The 21412-nt window shown below is 39.2% G+C and overlaps 1 protein-coding gene across 6 annotated transcripts in view; it reads left to right on the top strand.

Annotated features, from left to right (window-relative positions):
- Positions 1–21351, top strand: part of LOC146481912 (uncharacterized) — a 57413-nt gene extending 36062 nt beyond the window's left edge. For 4 of the 6 annotated variants that reach the window (XM_085107984.1, XM_085107980.1, XM_085107981.1 and 1 more), the window contains 8 exons: positions 1–165; positions 679–786; positions 2588–2710; positions 12003–13178; positions 15586–15736; positions 15954–15995; positions 16423–16680; positions 18093–21351. The exon at positions 1–165 is cut by the window's left edge and continues 321 nt beyond it. In XM_085107984.1, the coding sequence (XP_084964110.1) occupies positions 1–165; positions 679–786; positions 2588–2710; positions 12003–13178; positions 15586–15736; positions 15954–15995; positions 16423–16672 (2015 nt within the window). In that variant the 3' untranslated portion in view covers positions 16673–16680; positions 18093–21351. The remainder of the gene's footprint in view (positions 166–678; positions 787–2587; positions 2711–12002; positions 13179–15585; positions 15737–15953; positions 15996–16422; positions 16681–18092) is intronic. The other 2 variants (XM_085107985.1, XM_085107983.1) reach the window with 2 other exon arrangements.
- Positions 21352–21412: the final 61 nt, after the last annotated feature.

Below are 21412 nucleotides of genomic sequence, written 5' to 3'. Positions count from 1 at the left end.
AACCAAACTCCGTGGTGTCCTTACTCAGGAAAAGTCATGGCGCATTCAGCATTGGACATCTTGTGATTTGGATGTACGAGCTTAAGTCCTTTGACGTAGAGGTTGCTTTTCTAACCGTCCAAACGAAATCTACGAAATCGATGATCTGCTGTAATAAAATGAAAGGTAATTGAGGCATTTACTTAAAAAACGGCGACACTTTCTCGAACCAATCGTGCTTTGCTCACGCGCGGTTGGCGCCAGTTACGTATACTTAAAAATAAAGAAACTGCGGTGCCGCGTAGGTGGGGAGTAGAAACAAATGTTTGGTTTATCGACAGAGTTGATAACTAAAGGTAAATTGGTCACCGTAAAGAGATTCGAGTGCTTCGCTATGATGAAGGGCCTAATGCTCGAAACGTCAGCACTCGAATCACTTGACGGTTGCCAATTTATCAAATCCGCTGATAAACCAAATATTTGCCTGTTACTTATATTTTCTTCGAGTTTTGATTGGCTGAAAGCATTCTCTGCACTTGTTCTGATTGGCCAGAATGATTATTTTGAGTTTGTTTAGCACTCGATTGAAAACAGCTCCAAACGCTTGTTATTAGGGTCAACGGGGAAGGAGAATATTTCAAAAATTCAAATTACACTGTATTAAAAGAGGATATGATATTCTTTTTGTTTATTTTCCAGAGGATCCTTGCATCAAAAATCCTTGTCATGATGGTGCTACGTGTCACCGGATGGAAGACAAATACCAATGCATATGTACAGACATCAATTATAACAATTGTCCCAATGGTAAGAAAAAATATTTTGTACGAAAACCATTTATATATTTTAATAAGCAGTAAGGCTCAGTTCTCTGAATTGGTAGAGCACTGCACCGGTATCGCAGAGGTCATGGGTTCGAATCCCGTTCCAACCTGGATCTTTTTTTTCAGGCTTTCTTTTCACATCTACTTAAGTTGCCTATATAATTGCGATGATCATTCACTTATTCATTACAAGTTATATCTACTCGCGTAAACGACTAGCAAGCTTCCTTGACGAGCTTTACTTAGTGACTACAACACAGGGTTTTACACATGAACAAATTTTCTCTCAACAAGTTGGTTGCTTGCTCGACAACTGTTTTGTCAAGTATATGAAAGAATGTTTTTGTCTTCTTGATCAAATCTTCATGTCTTTCTCTTATGAAAATCGAATAAAATTCCTTATCAATTTTTCTTCCCCGCATTTGAAGTGTTTTAAAACGTGAAATTTCATTTCCGGTGGGATACAATACCGCAAGATATGAGACACTGGGGATGTTTTAGCTGTGAATTCAATAGCGGATCCCTTTCGCGGTTTGTCTATCCCTCAGTTGTTCCGTTGTGAGCATTCAACATTCCCAGTCATATTTTCCTCCACGCCGTTTTCTTTCTCCGCACACGAAAACAACTGAGCAACAGAGAAACCTACAAACTTGCGATCCTGTATTGACGTCATAGCCCTTTCATCCCCAGTCTCCTCTCTTGCGCGGTACAGGGGACCTTCAGATTTGACTACGATCGAGTTCAAGATTGATTACGAGCACAACTTTTCAAATCTAGTTTGCGTGTTTTAGATAACCGCTTGTCACATCAGTCTTCGGTTTGTAGGATCTACTTATCTGCTGGTAAACAACGGGAAGGAGGGAGAGTTCTGGGGATGTGACTGATTTGAAATTTGAAATTCGTACTCGTACTCTGATCTGAAGGTACCTAGTGTCTCCCAACCGGAAGCGAAATTTCATGTCTTTGTACGTCAAAAACCTGAGGAAGAAAAATTACCATGGATTTTTTTTTAAATATTCCTGCAAGAACAGGTTGAAGATTTGATCAAGCAAACAAAATAAATTCTGTCATATACACTTTAACTGAAGCGATTTGGAAGAATAATTTTTTTGCATAAAATGCACTTTATGGAAACATTTATACATTAGTGAGACAGGAAGAAGACTAGGTGACTGATTTCATGAACATCTTCGAGATGTTGAAAAAAATGACAAGGATGCATCTAAACTAGTCGCTCGACACTTTAATCTGCCTAACCACTCTAACAAACATGTGGCAGTCTGTGGCATTTCTCTTAATCATGGTAACACAGAAACCCACAAAACTTTAGAACAACAATTCTTCTTCCAAATCGGCACTCTTAATCCCCAAGGAATCAACGAACGCTTTTCATTCATCTAATTTATTCTTGATTTCCACGTCACCATGTTCCCACCAATAGCGTAGCTCCACTGCTCACTATATCAACACATACGACCCACAATTCCTTGATTCGCTCTGGCGAAGGGCTAACGCTCGAAACATCTCTTTACGGTGGCCAATTTACCTTTAGTTATCAACTCTGTTGATAAACCAAAGATTCGGTTCTACTTCCCCACCGACGCAACACCCGTGCAGTTTCTTTAGAAACTAACCCTTTAAGTACATTAGCACGTTAAGAAAAACCTGAAAACGTTTATCATACGGGCGATAATATAGAACCTGTCAACGGCAAACTTGACAAGGAAAACGTGTTCGTGTCCATCCAGCCTAATGTAGTGCCTTGGGTGTGATTTTTGTCTCAGAGCAAAAGCTTCCTGAACCGTGTATAGACGAAACACCTCAGTGCGTGGTATTGGCGAAACAAGACAATTTCTGTCGCAGGAAACGGATGAAAAAACTCTGTCCTAGAACCTGCAATTTCTGTGGTGAGTAGCTGTTTCCCTTCGTGTTAAGTTGAAGGCACGCTATGCAACACGTGCAAGTAATTAAGTACCTGATTGCTTGTGGTACAGTCGAAGTTCCCGTACGCTGATATCCTTAATTGGAACGACAACGACTACTACTAGTTCTCTTCTCCTAACCCTACTAGTGGCACTGCCACAACTACAGTTGTTACTGCTTAGGCTGGGTGCAATTCGCTACCTTGCATATAAAGGGACACCCTGGGACCGGAAGCCTGTACAGTCAATTGAGGAGTTAGCAATTGGAGGTTCGACTGTACTGATTGTGTATGTGATTGAGGGATCGATTCATTTCAACAAGCTCCTGATGCTCTCTTTAACGGACAAGAAACTGCTGAGTCATGATTATAAACAAGATACAACAATGCACTTAACTGATCATGCCCTTTTTTTAAGGACAGTGCCTCCTTTGTGTTACGTTCTGCGTGTCTCGGCAAGTTCCAAGAAATTTGGGTTTCTTAAGGACGGTGCTTGTTAATACAAAGCTATCTTTGCGCGGTTTCTAACCATCCGAGAAAAGCAGATATAAACAGGGACTATTAGAATCTAAAAGAAAACTGGGGATAATCAAGCATTTTCAAAGATAATTAAGCTTCATATGCAAGTGAAAATAAACGATAAAACCGAACAACGTTTCGGAGTCGTCATGAAGCCATTATCAAGTTCGAAGTAATAGAAATAAATAAAGTCAATGTCAGAAATAGTTCACCAACATTAACTTTATTTATTTCCATTACTTCGAACTTGATAATGGCGTCATGACGACTCCGAAACGTTGTTCGGTTTTATCGTTTATTTTCACTTGCCTATGTATATAAAACCTTTACTTATAAGAATTAAGCTTCAACTGGGTGAAAATCCCATACATTGCTATGTTTTTGAAAGCTTTATGAAATTATTGTTGCTTAATTATCTCTGAAAAATGCCTTTGTGCCCCGATTTTCGTTTTGGATTTCAGTAACCCTTGCTAAGATCTGTTTTTCATGCACGGCCATAAACTGCACAAAAATACTTCTGTATTAGGAGGTGTCGTCATTAAACCCTTAATAATACAAGGATAGTAAGATCGGTCGCCTGCAAAGGGAACATAGTATTTCTTGGCTTGGCATGAAAGGATAATCTTAAATAAATACAGGGATTATCTTAGATAGAGAGAGCTTCTCACAAGTTTTCTTTGTATAGAGTACAGAGTAGAGCACACTTTCTTTTATACTGTATGTACTAACTGAATCGATTTCTCACTCACATTCTTGAAGATTGTCCTCTTTTTGTTGCTGTATACAGCTATTTCAATTTACGTTGTCGGATCAAAATAAAGCTAAAAGACAAGACCGCAATGTTTTGTGGGATTATTTTTTATGAATAAATTCATCAAAATCATCCCTGCACGTGCAGGTCATTGTACTGCTAATTACAACCTATTGTTTTCTTCAGGCATGACTGATTTTGATGAATTTATTCATAAAAATCCCACGTAAACTTTCGGTCTTGTCTTTTAGCTTCATGCTTTGAACCGACAACGTTAGTTGAAATGACTGTATGTTATTACTCCAAAGTATGGAGTAATACTCTGTCTACCTTTTTTTTTTCACTGCGCGACATACTTTGTTCACAAATGTCATGTCCCATGTTCCATTGTTCTTGCAAGTGAAATATGTTGAGCGGCCGTTTGTAAGCTAGAATATCCTGAAAGAGGTGTTATGGTTTCATTAACAATGGGAATTCTGAAGTTAAAATCTGCACTCAGTTGTCTTAACAAACATCTCAGGCAAAACAGCTTCAAAATGGGTTTGAAAGGTTGAGTGCGCTGGTTGGGGATTCCTTATTCCGTTAGATGTTAATAGTATAGAGCGATTTTCAATTAAATAGCGAAGAATGATTGTATGTTTGCTTTGATGTTGCCTGTCCGGCTCCTCTCTGTGATTGGTTAAAAAACTCGTGCCATTTTCTCAACCAATAGGAAGTCACATCCAAAACAATCGCGTCGTCTCTTTCGCGTTTTCCCGCGCTTGGCACCCGAGTTTGCTTCGAGTTCCTGATTGCTCTTGATTGGCCGATTGTTTTATTTGCATTAGTTGTGATTGGTTGAAGTAATTGCATTGGGTTGGGTTTAACGACATTCATCATTGAAGCAATCATTTGAGTTTGGTCTGTAACTTCAGATTTCGTGTGTTAATGAAAGCTCTAGAAGTTCTGACAAACGTATCATTTCTCAGTAGAACAATAAAAATCCCAAGAGATTTATTTATTTTTTGAGAATTCGATATGTTTTCAAAAAACGTGTTCTCTGGCTTGATAGGGAAACGTTTGTGAGATTAAATTATGAAACCTTGCCATCCGTTGACATTTATTTAGAATTGTCTGAGTCGAAGTGCTTTCCTTGCGTCCAAAGAGTGAAATGTGTGAATGAAATGAATCAAATTGCGAGTCCTTGTAACGAGCAAAATGCATGCTATGTAATTCAATAACAGCGCACGTATAAAGAGAAATTGCCGCTGAATAACAAGCAGCTAATCTCAGTTCACGATTGAGGGTTTGTCCGTAGAGGATCGCTACCTTCAGTGAAACTCTCAGCCTTTTTCGAATCCAGGTCCTTGTAATATAGCCTTATCATTTTTCGTCTTTGTCTGGTTCCATAAAACACCACCACATTGGAAATGCAGCTTTTTCAAGATTTTTTATGTTGTATTTTTTTCGTTCACGCTCATTTTACTAGGCTCGATTACCAGCCGCTGTTCGGGAAAATGAGCCCGCGGGGAGGAAAGCCGGACCCGAGGGAGCGGCGGAAATCGAGCCTATCATTTTACTAGCATAGGTGCCTTCACTTTCGCCTCCATATCAAGCCAGGGACGGCGTTCCAGCCCACCCCCAGAAGTGTATGTTTGTCACATTTGTGAACCACGTGTTGGCGCTACTGTAAAACGCCCTCACTTCACTTCTTAAAAATTTACTGTTTATTTATTTATTTATTTATTTATTTATTTGCAAGTTCAATTTTGTTGGTTTTGTTACGTGGTTTTGGTTTTGTTTGTTTGCTTTATTTTGCTCTGTTTTTTTTTTGTTGTTGTTCTGTTCGTTCTGTTGTTGTTGGGGTTGAAAGGATTACAGTGTAATAATGGTAACACTCGATCGCAAGTGAATCATTTTATATGCGGTTTTGGCTGGACCTAGTCAGTTTTTATTTGTTCATTAGTTAAGTTTTCTTCACTTTGTAAAATCATCCACTTAATGCTGCGTTTCTCCACAACATTCACTTCTCCACCCTTCATCGTATTATGATCAGTTTAACCTTTTGTTCCTCTGTGAGCTTTTCTGCTTCATTAGTTCTGCTTTCTTCAGCTTGAAAAATCACCCACCTCGTGCTGCGTTTCTTCACAACATTCACTTTTCCGTTCTTCATCACATCAGTGTAACCTTTTTTCTCTGTGAGCTGTTCTTCTTCAGACCTTGAGCTTTCTTCATTTTATAAAATCATCAACTTCATGCTTCTTTTCTTCACAACATCCACTTTTCCACTCTTCATCACATCAGTGTAACCTTTTTTCTCTATGAGCTGTTCTGCTTCAGACGTTGAGCTTTCTTCAGTTTATAAAATCATCAACTTCATGCTGCGTTTTTTCACATCATTCACTTTTCCACTCTTCATCACATCAGTGTAACCTTTTGTTTCTCTGTGAGTTGTTCTCGTGCTTTTATTATGAATGTCAACTTATGGTTCACCGACAGCGCAATCGTGCTGCTCTTTAAATCAACTTTTAAGTCTTCTCTATTTTTCAAGATATTCACGGACAGAGCCTGTGTGTAGCGTATTATATCAGCCTTCATCGGTCCTTATTCTAACAAAGATCTCGTTCACTTAGTCAAAAGCCTTTTCTTTCTTTCTTTCTTTCTTTCTTTCTTTCTTTCTTTCTTTCTTTCTTTCTTCCTTCCTTCCTTCCTTTCTTTCTTTCTTCCTTCCTTTCTTCCTTCCTTCCTTCCTTCCTTCCTTCCTTTCTTTCTTTCTTTCTTTCTTTCTTTCTTTCTTTCTTTCTTTCTTTCTTTCTTTCTTCTTTCCTTCCTTCCTTCCTTCCTTCCTTCCTCCTTCCTTCCTTTCTTTCTTTCTTTCTTTCTTTCTTTCTTTCTTTCTTTCTTTCTTTATTGACAATTATCTGTAATTAGTTACATGTTCATTGCACTTTCTTTCTTTCTTTCTCCTTTTTGTTCACGTTTCCTCTGTTTTCGTTATTTCTTACACTCCAACTTCCTTTCCTATTTGTGTGTTGTCTTTTACTTTTCTTTCTGTTCTTGTTTCCTTGTTTCTCTTGGTCTGGATTTCCCAATCCTTCTATTATTTTGTTCTCATCATTTTTGCTTTTGTTATTTTTCTTGTGCGTGTTTTCTACTTCAATATTGCTTCTTTTTCTCTCGGACTCCTCCCGATACAGTCTCCCAAGCAGAAATTACTTGGGGCGTCACGCAACGCTTCTACCCATTGACTATCCTTAGCGTTACGTGACTACCAAACAACGGCTGTGTAAGAGACTAATCCTTACCCAAAATCCATAATTGTGCTTGAGTGTCCTGTTTTCCGTTAGGTACCCTGTTTCCTCTGCAGTGTTGTTTCCCTTTGTTCTTTTCCATGTTTTCCTATTTTCTTATTTCTATTTCTCTCTTCCTTTGCTTTTACTCTTGTTTTCCTTTTAGACGTTTTCTTTTTCTTAGTCTTATGTTCCTTTCACTGTTGTTTTTTCTGGTTCTTCTTCCTTTGTTTGTCATTGCTATGTCTTGCTACCCTTTGTTCCTTTTCTTTGTTTTTCCTTCTCTACAAAAACGAAATTAGAAAAGCGCGCTGAATCAACGACAGAAGCAAAAAACTTCACCTGAGATATACAAAAAATCATTGTGTTTTATAATTTTTTTAGCCTAAAAAAATTCTTCAACTCCATTATTGTTTCACTAAACAGCAGTCCAATGACAGGTTGATGTTCTAGCGCTGTTTTCGGAATTCCTTTACCAACGATTGCGGTTTCAAGGAACAAGCGTAAGCACCACTGAGAGTAACTACTTAGTATCCTTTGAGTCTGCGGATGAAATAGTGTGACTTCAGATTTAAGCTAGAACCACGTTTTCCAGCTTAATAAACAGCACTACAGGAAAGTACTGCTCAGTAGCTTTCATTTGAATGGTCACACTTAAGGATTTCATCCACAGATTCAAAAGGTAGAACCACCTTGTACAGTATAATAAACAGCACTACAGGAAAGTACTCCTCAGTAGCTTTCATTTGAATGGTCACATTGCTTAGGATTTTAGTCTACAGATTCAAACTTTAGAGCCACTTCGTACAGCATAATAAACAGCATCACAGGAGAGTAGATTCACCTGCTTAACTAAAAACAGCATTTTAGTGAAAGATCGTGCAAATAAATTCAATTACCTTTTAGTCTACAACTGTAAGAGCGATTTAGATAAGTCACGACGTGGAGATAAAAAAATAATTCGTCATTTACAAGATCAATTTAAATTTTACCGCTTGAAAAAAATTAAATGCCACAAAAATAAAACCTGACGAAGTTATGATCTTTTCTCCAAGATCTTCTAATACTAAAAATGGCGAAGCAAATATCAGATCACGTGAGTACTAGCCGTTACTTGATGTGCTATTTGCCAGAGGCAGTTGAGTTTTTTCTGTGCAGTCATATTGAATATACAGAAGTGTTAGCGACCAGACGTATTGAAAGATTGAGTTAAATACATGTCTAGAACTTTACGGAATGCAATTTTTTGAATAAAATGTTTTAGAAGTTTGCGTTTCTGTTTGATGCTGTAGAAAATGAAAGTTTACGAAAGAGGAAAAGCTTGCATTAAAAATGTAATGAAAACGTCGTCAAAATCAATTTGATTTTACCAAGGACAAATTTAGCAAGAAGAAATTTATTTTATGCTAGGTGAAAGTTGATTATATACATTTAAAATCCTTTTTGTTTTATTAAGCACTAATTATTCTCTTTTTGAGTCAAAGATTGATTTGCTAATCTTGTAGCTTGTGTTAAGTTCGTCACAGCCTTAATTCACTTGCCTAGATAAAAACCCACATGAAATTGGATAGGGCCTAAAAAGTCACATTAAACTTCGTTGTTGTGTTTTATCTTAGTTTTTTAGACTGAGTTGCATATCGAGTAAGCACTTGAGCTTTAAGAATCAGCAAAGTCCAAAGGCATAGGTAATGTAGTTTTATTCGTTAAACAAGGAATAAATCGAAGTGTCATTATTGAAATGAGACTGTTGTGAACTGTACTTTTCGGTGTTGCGAATTCGTTTTTCCCAGTTCGAATTTTCTAAAATTTTCTAGCGTTTTATGTTGATACTGACAGTAGGTTTAAGAAAACACAGAGATAGTAATTTTTTTTAAGGTTAGGTTACTCACTCGGATCCACAGTCCCTTTTGATGGAGGACTTCCTGTTTACTCCTTCCTTACCGACGAAGCCATCTGGAACCGTGCGATTGTTTTCTATTGGGATGATAAGAGTGTATATCATTAAGCCTTTTTACCTTCACGAATGCCAGATTGCGAAATTAAGGACGGAAAGTCTCAAATTTGGCCTTGTGAAAGACAAAAACACAAACACAACCGCAGGAAAGTACCAAGTCAAAACTTTCATTTGAATGATCAAACTTTTTCTGTTTTTTTTTTTTCCATTTTCTCAAAGGTTAGAAACCACTGCCAACAGCACCGCAGGAAAGTTCTGCTCAGTGGTTTTACATGAATATTTAAGCTTCAGGATTTCGTCCAATTAGAATCACCTTGTACGGCATAGCAAACAGCACCAGAGGAAAGTACTGCTCAGTAATGGTCACCACTTTGGGATTTCGTCCACAGACTCAAAAGTTAGAACCACCTTGTACAGAATAATAAACAGCACCACAGGAAAGTACTGCTCAGTAGCTTTGATTTGAATGTTGAGCACTTTAGGATTTCGTCCACAGACTCAAAAGTTAGGATCACCTTGTACAGCATAATAAACAGCACCACAGGAAAGTACTGCTCAGTAGCTTTCATTTGAATGGTCACACTTTAGGATTTCGACCACACACTCAAAAATGAGAATCACCTTGTACAGCATAATAAATAGTAACACAGAAAAGAACCATTTAATAGCTTTTATTTGAACCCTGGCACTTTAGAACGTTCAGGATTCATAGATAGAAATGTCAAAAACACGGAAGTGAAGGTTTGAATTATTGCCACTTTCCTTAAAACATTTTAGTTGCCACAAATTCTGCCAGTTTCAAATATAACTTTTATGTGACAATCTTAAAGCCTGTAAATCCGGCATAAAAGACAAATTAGAAAAGTAAATTCGAAATGTTTACATTTCCGTCGTGTAAATTTATTCCAAATCCTCCTCTGTTTTCATTTTCGGCTCAGTGTTAAAAGGGCGAAATTGAGTTTCTTTTTATTTTGGTTACAAAAATCAGTTTTCGACATCTGGATCGTTAGCGATGCGGTAATAGTTTTTGATGAATATGGATAGACTGATATTAAGAAAATAGGTTTTAATGAGAGCGAAAAGAGACAAAAATGGTGAGATGTACTTTTAAAAGGATTTAAATGAGGAGAGAATCAATGAAATTGACTTTCCTTAGTGTTATCTTGAAAAGCGGGGGATTTCCTCGTTCGCTTTTGCATTTGTTATTGTTCAAACAATATTTCATTCGCTAACAACAGGGAGCTTTAATACTCCTCAGGTTTCAAAAGAAAATCAGCCCGCCGCACACTCGAAAGCAGAAGAATAGACAAAACTGAATATTTAATAAAACGAGTAATGATTACTTTCTGAACGTTTAAATATGCGCATGTGTATTTAAACTATTGTCGGTGCGTGTGGTTTTTTGTTTGGTAATAGAATTCTATTATCTCGGTAGCAATCACAGTTACGAGATTTTATTGGTAGCGAAAGGACACAAGATGAAGCAGAATTGTATTTCGCAAAGCCACTTGTCTTAATATGAAAATTACTGGGAATTTTAACATATCAACGCAATCAAGGACGTGCAATTTCGCTGTCAGAGAGCATGTTATTTAGGCTTGCTGTTATTGCCACCTGTTCTAAGAAGCTGTGTCAATCAGGATATGTTTATTTTCCGTCTGCGTGAACAGGCTTTTGCTAGAAGGTTAATGCAGTAACTGGATATTTTTTTGGCAGTTTTTTTCGCGCCGACACTAAAACATTGTATTGTTCTTCGACGGAGACTTGCGCACACGGTTTTCAAAGGAGTTCTAAGGAAGCAAGTAAATTTAGAAGCGGTTGTCAATGATACGTTTGGAATAATTCCCGAAATTCGATTTTCGCTCGTCAGTTATGAAAGCTACTCTTCACTTGGAGTTGTATGCGTGGGAAATCGCGCAAATTTATCATCTGTCCGCTTTCATCTTTGTTTTTCTCTCATGTCCCAAAGTTTGCGAATCTTCCATTTTGTCAGTTTCTTCGAGAAATTCTTCCTCTATTCGTGCACCACTCGATGTCAATTCCATGATCTTAACGCCAACTATCTCTGCTACAGCTCACCGACTTACTCTTCTCTCGTCTCAAGAGCAGCCTTCAGTGCAGTTTTCCTTGGAAACGACTACTAATTCTGTTAACGATGGGTTTATTTCTGAATTTGGCGTCCATACAGGAAACGAAGAGACACCAGCTCGCACCACGGACGTGTTATCTCCGCAGTCAAGCCTTAAATTGGATGCTCAAATCGTTGAGACAACACTAGGAAGTCATTCTGCGGGGAAGGCACTTCAAACTGAAAACCGCAACACTGCGAGTACAGAAAAGAGTGGAGATCCTCAACTGCCAACCACAAAAGTTTTAAACGTATTCTCCACGGAAACTGTTTTAGACCAAGTGGTGCAAACAAGCTCACTGCATCATAACACACTCAAGCTTCTCAGTACATATGATGAAAGCGGAGTGCCGAGTAAAAGTCATGTGATATTATCGAGTTTTAGTTTTTCTGTGATCGAGTCTAACATGGCAATGTCCACAAAGGAAAACTTTATAGCTTTGTCGCCTTCTTCTATGGCGTCGCAAAAAGTCGCAATGACGGCGACCGAACCAGCAGCGCGCGATTTTTCAGTTTTGTCCTCACATGAAACATTCACCAGTTCTGTGTCGACTTTGACGTCTAATTTACAAACGGCGAATGACGTTCATAATACTAATAATCTATCGCCAGGGGAGGGCCGCAGTAAATCTACATTCTTGTCGCATTATTCTGCAGGTACCTCAACGCAACTTCCAAGATTGTCCACTTCAGCGGTGCAAATACCTCTCACAGAAGTTTCATTAACAGGTACTTCAACGCAACTTCCAAGATTGTCCACTTCAGCGATGCTAATACTTCCCACAGAAATTTCATCAACTTTTACAAGCTCGACTGCTCGTGTTTCAACAACAGTCCCAAGTTCTACAATTGCCCAGCTATCATCAGCTCTCAGACGTTCTTCGGCTGCTCGGGTTTCATCAAGTTTTACAGCTTCTTCCACTGCCCGGATTTCAACATCATTCACAAGCTCTACCCGCATTGTTAAACCATCTTCGTCATCCACAAGTAGTTCTTCCTTTAAATCGGATTCTAAGTCCTCATTGTCAACACCACCTATCCACTTCACTAGAGCAACCACCGCAAGCTCTTTTGCCCATATCACTTCTGTACAGCCACTATTATCAGTTTCGGTTGGCGCGCAAGAAAAAGACATATTATCCTGCGAAATAAATAGCACTAATTGTGTTTGCTTTAACTGCGAAGAAGCACGTAAAAATGGAAAAATATGCTGCCTGGATCTGATCGACATGAAATATATACAGCATGGAGTGACAATGAAGATGGTGAACATTACAATTAGGGGTTTTCATGAAAAAGTAAAGGCTGTGTCACAGATTATAGCAGAGGTGGTACGGGATTCGTGTTTGGAAAACACAAGTCTTTGTGTTACCAGCAAAATGTTGTCCGATAGCGTGGTAGAACGTAAGAAGCGATCCCCGCAGGAAAAAATACTCAGAATTAATCCTTCATCTGATAGAGTAAGGACTAAAAGGGAAGCACTTCGAACTGATATGAACCCCTATTTGACTAATATCTCCCGCATGGATGCGATAATTTACAGTATTTCCTTCAAGCCCGGGAATACGAGTAATGTTCAAACGGCCTTTTACGTCACTGTTACGTCACTAAACAATGGAACCAATCAAACGGTAGCGATTGATGGCAAAGGTTTGTTGCAAATACTCAGGGATAAGAAAGGTACTCTTGAGGATAAATTGAATATAACGATTGACTCATTCACAGCATCCCAAAAGCGAGAAATTTCTACTACAAGCTCAGTTCAGAATATACCGAAGCCAAATCCATCTCCTGGAAGTCAAAATATGCAGACTCCATTGTCCAGTCGTGAAGGTAGGCATTTGTTAAGGACAAGGGGGTTAGTTTCTAAAGAAACTGTGGTGCTGTGTCGATGGGGAGTAGATAACGAATGTTTGGTTTATCAACAGAGTTGATAACTAAAGGTAAATTGGCCACCGTAAAGAGATTCGAGTGCTGACGTTTCTAGCGTTAGCCCTTTGTCAGAGTGAATCTCCTTTGACGAGGGGCTAACGCTCGAAACGTCAGCACTCGAATCTCTTTACGGCGGCCAATTTACCTTTAGTTATCAACTCTGTTGATAAACCAAACATTTGTTAAGGACATCTATTGCCTATACAGTAGTTGTAACGGTAAAGAATTTAAATAGCGCAACAAATGACATCAGATATTTAAATGATTTTGTAATCAGACATCAGCACCTTGAGGCGCCAGTGGTCATGAGTTGGTCTAGTTATGATCCCACCCCACCCCCCACAGTAGCTCATGCACCTGATACATCACATAAGTAAATGAATACCAACTGAGATCAGAGACTGCAACGGAACCTTTCATTCTTTTCAGTTGCCCAACAGTCAGTGATGTAGGATCTAAAACGCGACTGACTAGATGTTTAGTTTTTTACCACTATTATCCGGACTGATCCAAGACAAGTTAAGGGGGTATTTAACCTAAATTTGAATGAAATTTGAAGAGGTTTTAAGAAGGGATAGAAGAAAGAAAAAGATTTTTGGAACACCAACAGACAGTTGATACCCATGCAAGAGCACCCCAGGTTGCTAGTGGACTAACTTGGTGTCCGTCTATTAATTATTAACTACAAATTCTAATTTTAAAACTTCACTAAATCTTCAATATTTCTTATTTCTCTTAATTTTACCAAATTTTCTAGAAAAACCATCTCCTCCCAAATATACCCAAAAATCACATAAAAATTCACAAAACACCCCACAACAAAGATTCACGGGATGAGCGTAGAGTTTTTGGATTGCTTGAAACGTGAACGAGATATTTCCATTAAAGCTGTGTCAAGTGGCGGAAAAAATGGCGTTTATAGGTTAAGTCCCCCCTTAAGGAGGGCCGATAACGTTACCAAATATTCTATACCATTAATACAAATTAACAGATAATGACGTCATAGTATCGATATGGAAAAATGCCAGATCTCGGTAAATATCGTAATAGTATCGGATCGATTTGAAAAACTGGTATCGGTCCACCCAAAGAAACAGGGGTACTGCTGTTGAGCCACCATAGCAGTGGTTGATTGTGGGAGTAGACTGGACTTGGCTTCTGCTACAATCGAAATTGTTTTTCTTTCGTAATCTTGAACAGAAAACGTTCCTTTTTGCACCGATGAACAAACTCATTTCAACGTTTTCCTGAACTCCCGCTTTCTTGAGACAGCGGGAATTTACTGTGTTAACGGAGTCGCCACTGCGACGACATGTTTCCTTTTCTACTGCACATCTCGTTAAAGTATCTCAAACGTCAGTCTCTTCTCTGTTATCTTCATTCTTATTCCTCATACTTCTTCATACTTCCTTCCTGTTGTTGTTTAATGTCAGCCAGTCCGGTCCAGTTTCCTTATTTCCTCTTTTCTCTTTCCTCCATAATCTCGACTACACATGTACGTACGCACCCATATATCGAGATATAGCTGAAAAACGCGTTGTTCATGTTAATCTTTGTCTCATCGTAAGGCGTAGCACGGACTGAACTCGTTCCCAGAGTCTTGGTCCCAAATTCCCTTTGAGAAGACTGTGGGCAGCCGTCATTTTTTTTTAAAGATAGTGACACGACCGAAGAAAAGCAAGTGATCTCCTCGTGGCGCCATTATTTGGGTCGTCACGCAACATTCATGTTAGCAAGGAGAACGTTACGTGACGACCTTGCTGCAAAGCCGGGAACCCCTCGATGATTGCACTACTCTCGATTCTTGTGTCACGCGCCCTGCTACCTTTCAAGAAATTAATGTCTGCTCCTAGTCTACCTTTCAGAAACAGAACCGGATATTTGTTTAGACTATGTTTCAAAAGAAAACCTAAACTACCAAGATCACTCCTTAGCTTTGTCTTTTCATCCGGAACAACAGCAGGAAATGGCTGACATTCTAAAGAAGAATCCCTCGTTAGCATGCGCTCAACTCGGACAACTTTGAACGTTTTTCGGCTCACGCTGAACGCAGGATACCATTCACTCTGAACAACACGACTTCAAATTACGTTGACAAGATTGGTGTAAAATTGGAGTTTTTAAAAAGGAAAGACGTTAATTAATATTAGGTAATATTTTATAAAACGAATATGAGATTGAGTTCAAACGCGCACTTGAAAGCCTTCTCTCCTTCAAGTTGCTGAGATCCTCCCTCCTCCTCCTAGGAGCCAGAATAGAGATTTACAGTGCATTATTTGTCAAGTCTAACAGTGTTGTTTTATTGCAGTCCCCACAACTGCTGTGCTTGTCGGGTCATTGGAGGGTGGTGAAAAGCAAGGTTTGTCCCAGGGGATACTGATCCTCACCATCTGCGCAGGCTCCGCGGGAGTGCTGTTTTTGCTGATCGTGTTGGCTTTCGTCTTAACACGTTTCTACAAGTAAGAGCAAATGATACATAACCAGATGTGAACGGGCGTTGTTTTTGATGTAACTACAGTCTTTAGAAAGTACAGTTTGAAATTCTGTGAACACTGTTGACACAAAGGGAGGATCCAATATAACCTCCTTCTCCTCCTCCTCCTCCTCCTCCTCCTACTACTACTTCTTCTTCTTCTTCTTCTTCTTCTTCTTAATTTAATTTTTAATTTAATCAAGTTTCAGATTTACAATCAAATCAATTCAACCGTTCAATCTGAGGTAGGCTTAAAATAGAGTACCGGACCTCTTAAAAATAAGCCACCTATTATTACATCATATTTCTTCTTCTTCTTCTTCTTCTTCTTCTTCTTCATGTCTCTACTCTCTTACATATTCAGCTCCTTGTTTAACGTAAGCTCGACAAAACTTGAAGACCGATTTTTAAATATTTCGTGTGAACAGAACGTGAACTTTAGTATATCTTGCTATGTTGTACCTCCGCTATCAATTAAATACTTAATCCTGCTTCTTGGCATTTTTAGCCTCTTAGCTTTTTCAGGGAGTCGGCCCCCTTAATTAGTTCAGTTAATTCTTTTGTAAATTAACTTTACAAATTTTTGTTATCGGTACAATAAAGTGTTGTTGTTGTTGCAGGAATCCCAGGTATAATTCTACCTTTTCCCCACCTTTTTCTTTTGGCTTTTAGGCGAAGGAAAGGTGAGTTCGTACCAGACAAATCCTATCCTAACGGTCATGAGAAACAGAATGGTGAGGCCAGCATGGAGGATGTTGAAACCATCTCTACGTTTATAGATCCGTCCACACCTAGGATAACTGACGTCCCACACAAACCGACTAGAGCCCAGGCTGCTGGGGGAGGCGCGGGTGGAGCAGCGAGGAAGCCTAAGAAACCAATGGGAGTGAAGGTCACATACAAACCACCGGAATGGGACTAGCTGTCAAGGTATGTACAGTATATATAACTGATGCCCCATTCACACCAAGGCTTAAACACAGCAGGAGTGTTTTGTCGGGTTTATCGGCGCAGCCGAGTGGATTTAGACCCGATAAAACACGTGCTGCGAGTTTTTTGAACGGCTTCAAAAACATTCCTGGAAAAGCGTGTGTCAATAGAGTTCATAACAATTATGATTTTGTGAACGTTGGAAATTAGCATACGAGAAAAACACCACATACTAACGAGGAGTGTTTTATCAGCTGATAAAACACCACATACTAATAAGGAGTAGGTTTATCGATATAAAGTCACTGCACATGATGTATTATCGACCATTTGATAGGTCAATGGGCTTATGTATTATTAATGAGTTTTTGAAACACAGTTTAAAATTGTTTCCTTCATAAAAGCTGCTTTTGGATTTTTGTCGACTACAGATTTAGCACAAATGAAAGCATAAGTTAAAGCTTACTTGAATCCTATGTCAAAGCCAATGGTTCAGCTTTCTGTTACCAATTTTAATTTTGTTAACCTGGTTTAATTAAACATGTCTTGTTGCTGTGAATAGGGCTTTAGACAAGTATCTTTTTTGAAGACTCAAATCAAAATTGTACGGCTCGTTACTCCAAACATTTGCTTCAAAATTGAGCAAGATTTTCACATTGTAACGGTATGGATCGAAAACTGTATCTGCTTTTCTGGTACAATGTGATCAACAGAGCCCCAAAAGATCTCTTGGGGGAGGGCAGGGTTAAAAAGTATAGTTCTTGATCAGAAAGATTCCCAAAACCTTACCGGTACAATGTCAACTCCTCGCTTGATTTTATAGTGTGTAACGGGTGGGACTTTTTTCACAATCCAAGCCTTTCGAAATTTACGCGGACGGGCCTTTTAATTTGTTCACACTGTACCAGCTATCTAGGCAAGCTGGTTCCTGAACTCCAATCCGTATAGGGTTTGTACTCTTTTCCGGAGCGGGTACAATTTTGCATCCCGACTATACCTGTCTCAATTCCGTACCAGTGTGAGCCCCTTGCAGAATTTTGGTGCAAATGCGAAGATATCATGCAAATTTTAATTTGTTGAGGATCTTAACTGTACCAGCGGTACAAAACGTTTACTTTCTTACCAGTACAATATGGATCCGTGGAACTTTTGTTTCAGTACAGTGTGAACCAGGCCAATTCTTTGTGTGTCCACCCTTAGTGTGCGACAACCTTGTTCCCAGGGTCTCCCTTCTTCTCGCGCCCGAGAGCGTGACCTGGGAACGAGGGTGAGTAGGAGCGAAACACTTTTCAACTGATCTGTAGAATAAGAAAAAGAAATTTCAAGGGGATACATGCTGAAACTGTTGTTGCATGCGTTGCTGTGACCTTTGTCATGTAATTATGATTAGATATTTTTGCCCTCTTTTTCAGAAAAGTTCTTGGTTTAATCTGCTTAACCAGCGAGTGTAGAGCGGACCAGGAACACGTGAAGACAAAACAATGTAATTTTCTGCCATGGGCGATTAGATATTACTGCGACGCTTTTGCAACAAAAACAAGGAACAGTTGACATTGAAACAACAACAGCCAGTTCATACGAAACGAGGAGCTGCGCCAAAGACAGTTGTAATGACAGTATTATTTATCCACAGCCATTTTTAAAGGTTTTTTAGTTGCAGTAACTCAGTGCTGGGTTTTGTTCAGTAAAATTATTCTTATCTTGGAACAATTCCATTTTCAAAGGAAAAGGGGAAAGTCTGTCGTTAAGAAAAGATGAACGACAGGAATCAAAGTAATGAATGAGCTTTGAAATCAGGTCAACGTTTTGGAATAACGTTTAAATTTTTAAATTAAATAGAATGCGGGGTTACATTCTAAGAAACTATTAAGGCCATAATTCGACGCGTGTACTATATCAAAAAGAATTCATGATCATGGTTCGATGCACGATCAAAAAGAATACATGATCGTGGTTCGATTCTCAAGCAAAAAGAATGCATGATCGATTTGAAATTGAGTTGAGTGTCCCTGATTGATTCCGCCGTCACTGGTGGATTTATAAATGTCGACGTCGAGCGTCAGTGCTTTGTCTTTGCAAAGATTATAATTAAGTCGATTGTGAATTTGATAAATTTTTATGATTGAATAGTGAAAACTAATTGATCCTTGAAGCTAGATCAGCAATCAATCCAAGATAAGGACGAATGCTCCTTCTACACGGAGTGTAAGTTCATGAGCCCAAGAGCTCGTAATTGGTAAACAGACAGTGCAGTGCTTTAGTCTATAAATTATTATGGGACTTCCTTTCGGCTTTTGTTCAGAGCCGTCATTCCCCTCGGGGCGGGGGGGGGGGGGGGGGCGGGCGGTACTCCCATATGTAGTCCTCTCCTGGCTATATGGGTATGTTTTTTAGAGTACCCCTTGGGGTCATGGCTTCGTCAACCCATCTGATAAAAGCGTGATCTCGATCGGGAGCCAAGCAAGTCGTTTTACTACGCCCACTATAGCCTGTGTTTGTTGAGATAACAGTTTCCATAATCAAGTAAGGTCATTAGCCCCCAAACCAGGGCTCCTTGGTCGGGTTTTCCTTCCCTTTGCCACAGGTTCCAGTTATTTTAAATCGCCGGACACTCACCTTTCGCCACTGCCGCTCGCCTGTAATAAGCATTATCAGTGGCTGCGATAACTAGGACGTGCGACATATGACTTCGCTGACACAGCCTATGTTGCGCGGAAGAGCATTTCTTCTCGTTTATGGGGAAAGCATTGATGACACTTGCCAACCCCACTGAGGCATAGCAAAGGGGTATTTCCGTAAGCGCAACAACGAAGTTAGACTGTAAGTTAGGGTGAAAAAATTAGGATTTCTTACGTAAGACGTTTGACACGTTCATTTGGTGAAAAACTTTGGAAATATTGTTATTGTTCTTCCCCAGTGCCCGGGACTAGTGCCTTCCATGAGTTTTACCAGACTATTTGTTGAAGTTATTTGTAAAGTAAATTCTAATTGTCTCAAGGAAACGAAAGGCGACAGTGTTTCAAAAGGGTTTGTATTTCTATCAAGGAGGTTTCTTTTTTGTTAAACTAACTTATTGGGATATGATAAGTAAAACAGTTTTGTATCAAAATAATAGGCCGTAGCACTCCTCCTCACTTATCAGTTCAATGTGGCTTTTTGTAAATTGCCAAACCTTAGAATTTTATTCATAGAATCAAGAGCTGTTCGATAGCTTTCATTTGAATAGTTGCTCCTTAGAATTTCATTAATTGCTACTTAAGCACCACATTGTACAAAACAATAAATAGAACAAAGGGAAAGTGCTAGTCAGTAGCTCTAATTTAAGTGGTTATATCTTTCTGGGTTCCCTGCTAGCAGAGGCCTCTTTTCCGTTGTATTCGTTGAACTGATGGGCGCGAGGAAAAGAGGCCTCTGCCCTGGGTCGAAACGGACTGTGTTGAGCATGCGCTATGGTTACCTTGCGACCGAAGCGTCGCATGATGCCATGTTACTATGCGGGCTCACTAAATGGCAGCGGAGTAACTATAAACAAATGCGCGAGAGACAGTGGGCTCAAGTCACGGTCAGCAAATAATACAGAGAGCATGCGTTTTGTAAGCACCTGTCAGTTCAGCAAGTACAACAGAAAAGAGTTCTCTGCGAGCAGGGAACTTTCTGGGGTGCAGTATAGTCTAAAAATACATAGAAGAAAGGTGTATAGCATTACAGAAAAATAGTGATCAGTAGCTTTATTTGAGTGGTCATACTTAATTAAGGCTAATTTAATTTGGGTCGGTTTGGCCCAATTGGACAAAAAAATTGAGTGAGCGGATGAAAATCGGCCCAATTTATAAATTTTATAAATTATAAATTTTTATGCAGTGCTACATTTTCTTGAAACAGGCCAATTTTCATCCCGCGTTACACTAACGGAAAAAGAAATCGGTCGCGCAAATTATAACGTGTAAATAATTGAATCTCGTTTCCAGGGTCTCTCCTCTTCCTCTTCACGTCCCAGGGGACCCAGGGTGCAGGAACGTGAAGAGGAGAGACCCTGGGAACGAGGCTAGATTAAGCCTACTTTATTTCCAAAACTCTAAGGGTTTTCTTTGACTGTGTCTGAATCTAATCAAACTTTCAATCATTGGAATCGAGTGTTAATTTTTGGTGTGTGAACTGAGGTATTTACAGAGACATTAGTGGCAAATTTTTAATAAGGCTAACTAAAGCGAGCTTCATGATGCATCAGCATCAGTCAGTTTCAGCAGTCCCTATCCCCCTCCCCAGCAGAAAGTGGAGCATTTTCCCCACCCTGTCCGTGCCGGGAGTCAGTCATTAGCCTACTCCAGGGCATTTGGCTGTCCATGAATTAGACCTCCAGAATTGTGAGAGCTGCTTGAAATACCTGATGCATTGTGAAAAAGTAATATTTACATGCTGTTTCCTTTCTTAAAATCCCGCACCTGAATTAGACCTCCAGAATTGTGAGAGCTGCTTGAAATACCTGATGCATTGTGAAAAAGTAATATTTGCATGCTGTTTCCTTTCTTAAAATCCCGCACAATTTAAGAGGAGTTTTCGTCCTCAAGGGCTTAACAATTTGAAATGTTGAGCCTCGATTGAAATAAAACTGATTTTTTTGAAAACGTGTGGATTAAAAAAGTTCAAACTTAGAAATTTGCAAGTAACAGTCGTGATTTGTATCGGCGTAAATGCTTCCAATATTTAGCTGGGAGCAAGTAACGGTTTCAAA

This window comes from Pavona decussata, unplaced genomic scaffold, assembly GCF_977016875.1.
Source record: "Pavona decussata unplaced genomic scaffold, jaPavDecu1.1 SCAFFOLD_48, whole genome shotgun sequence".
NCBI classification, from domain to species: Eukaryota; Metazoa; Cnidaria; class Anthozoa; order Scleractinia; family Agariciidae; genus Pavona; species Pavona decussata.
This window is presented reverse-complemented; position numbering and strand designations above follow the sequence as displayed.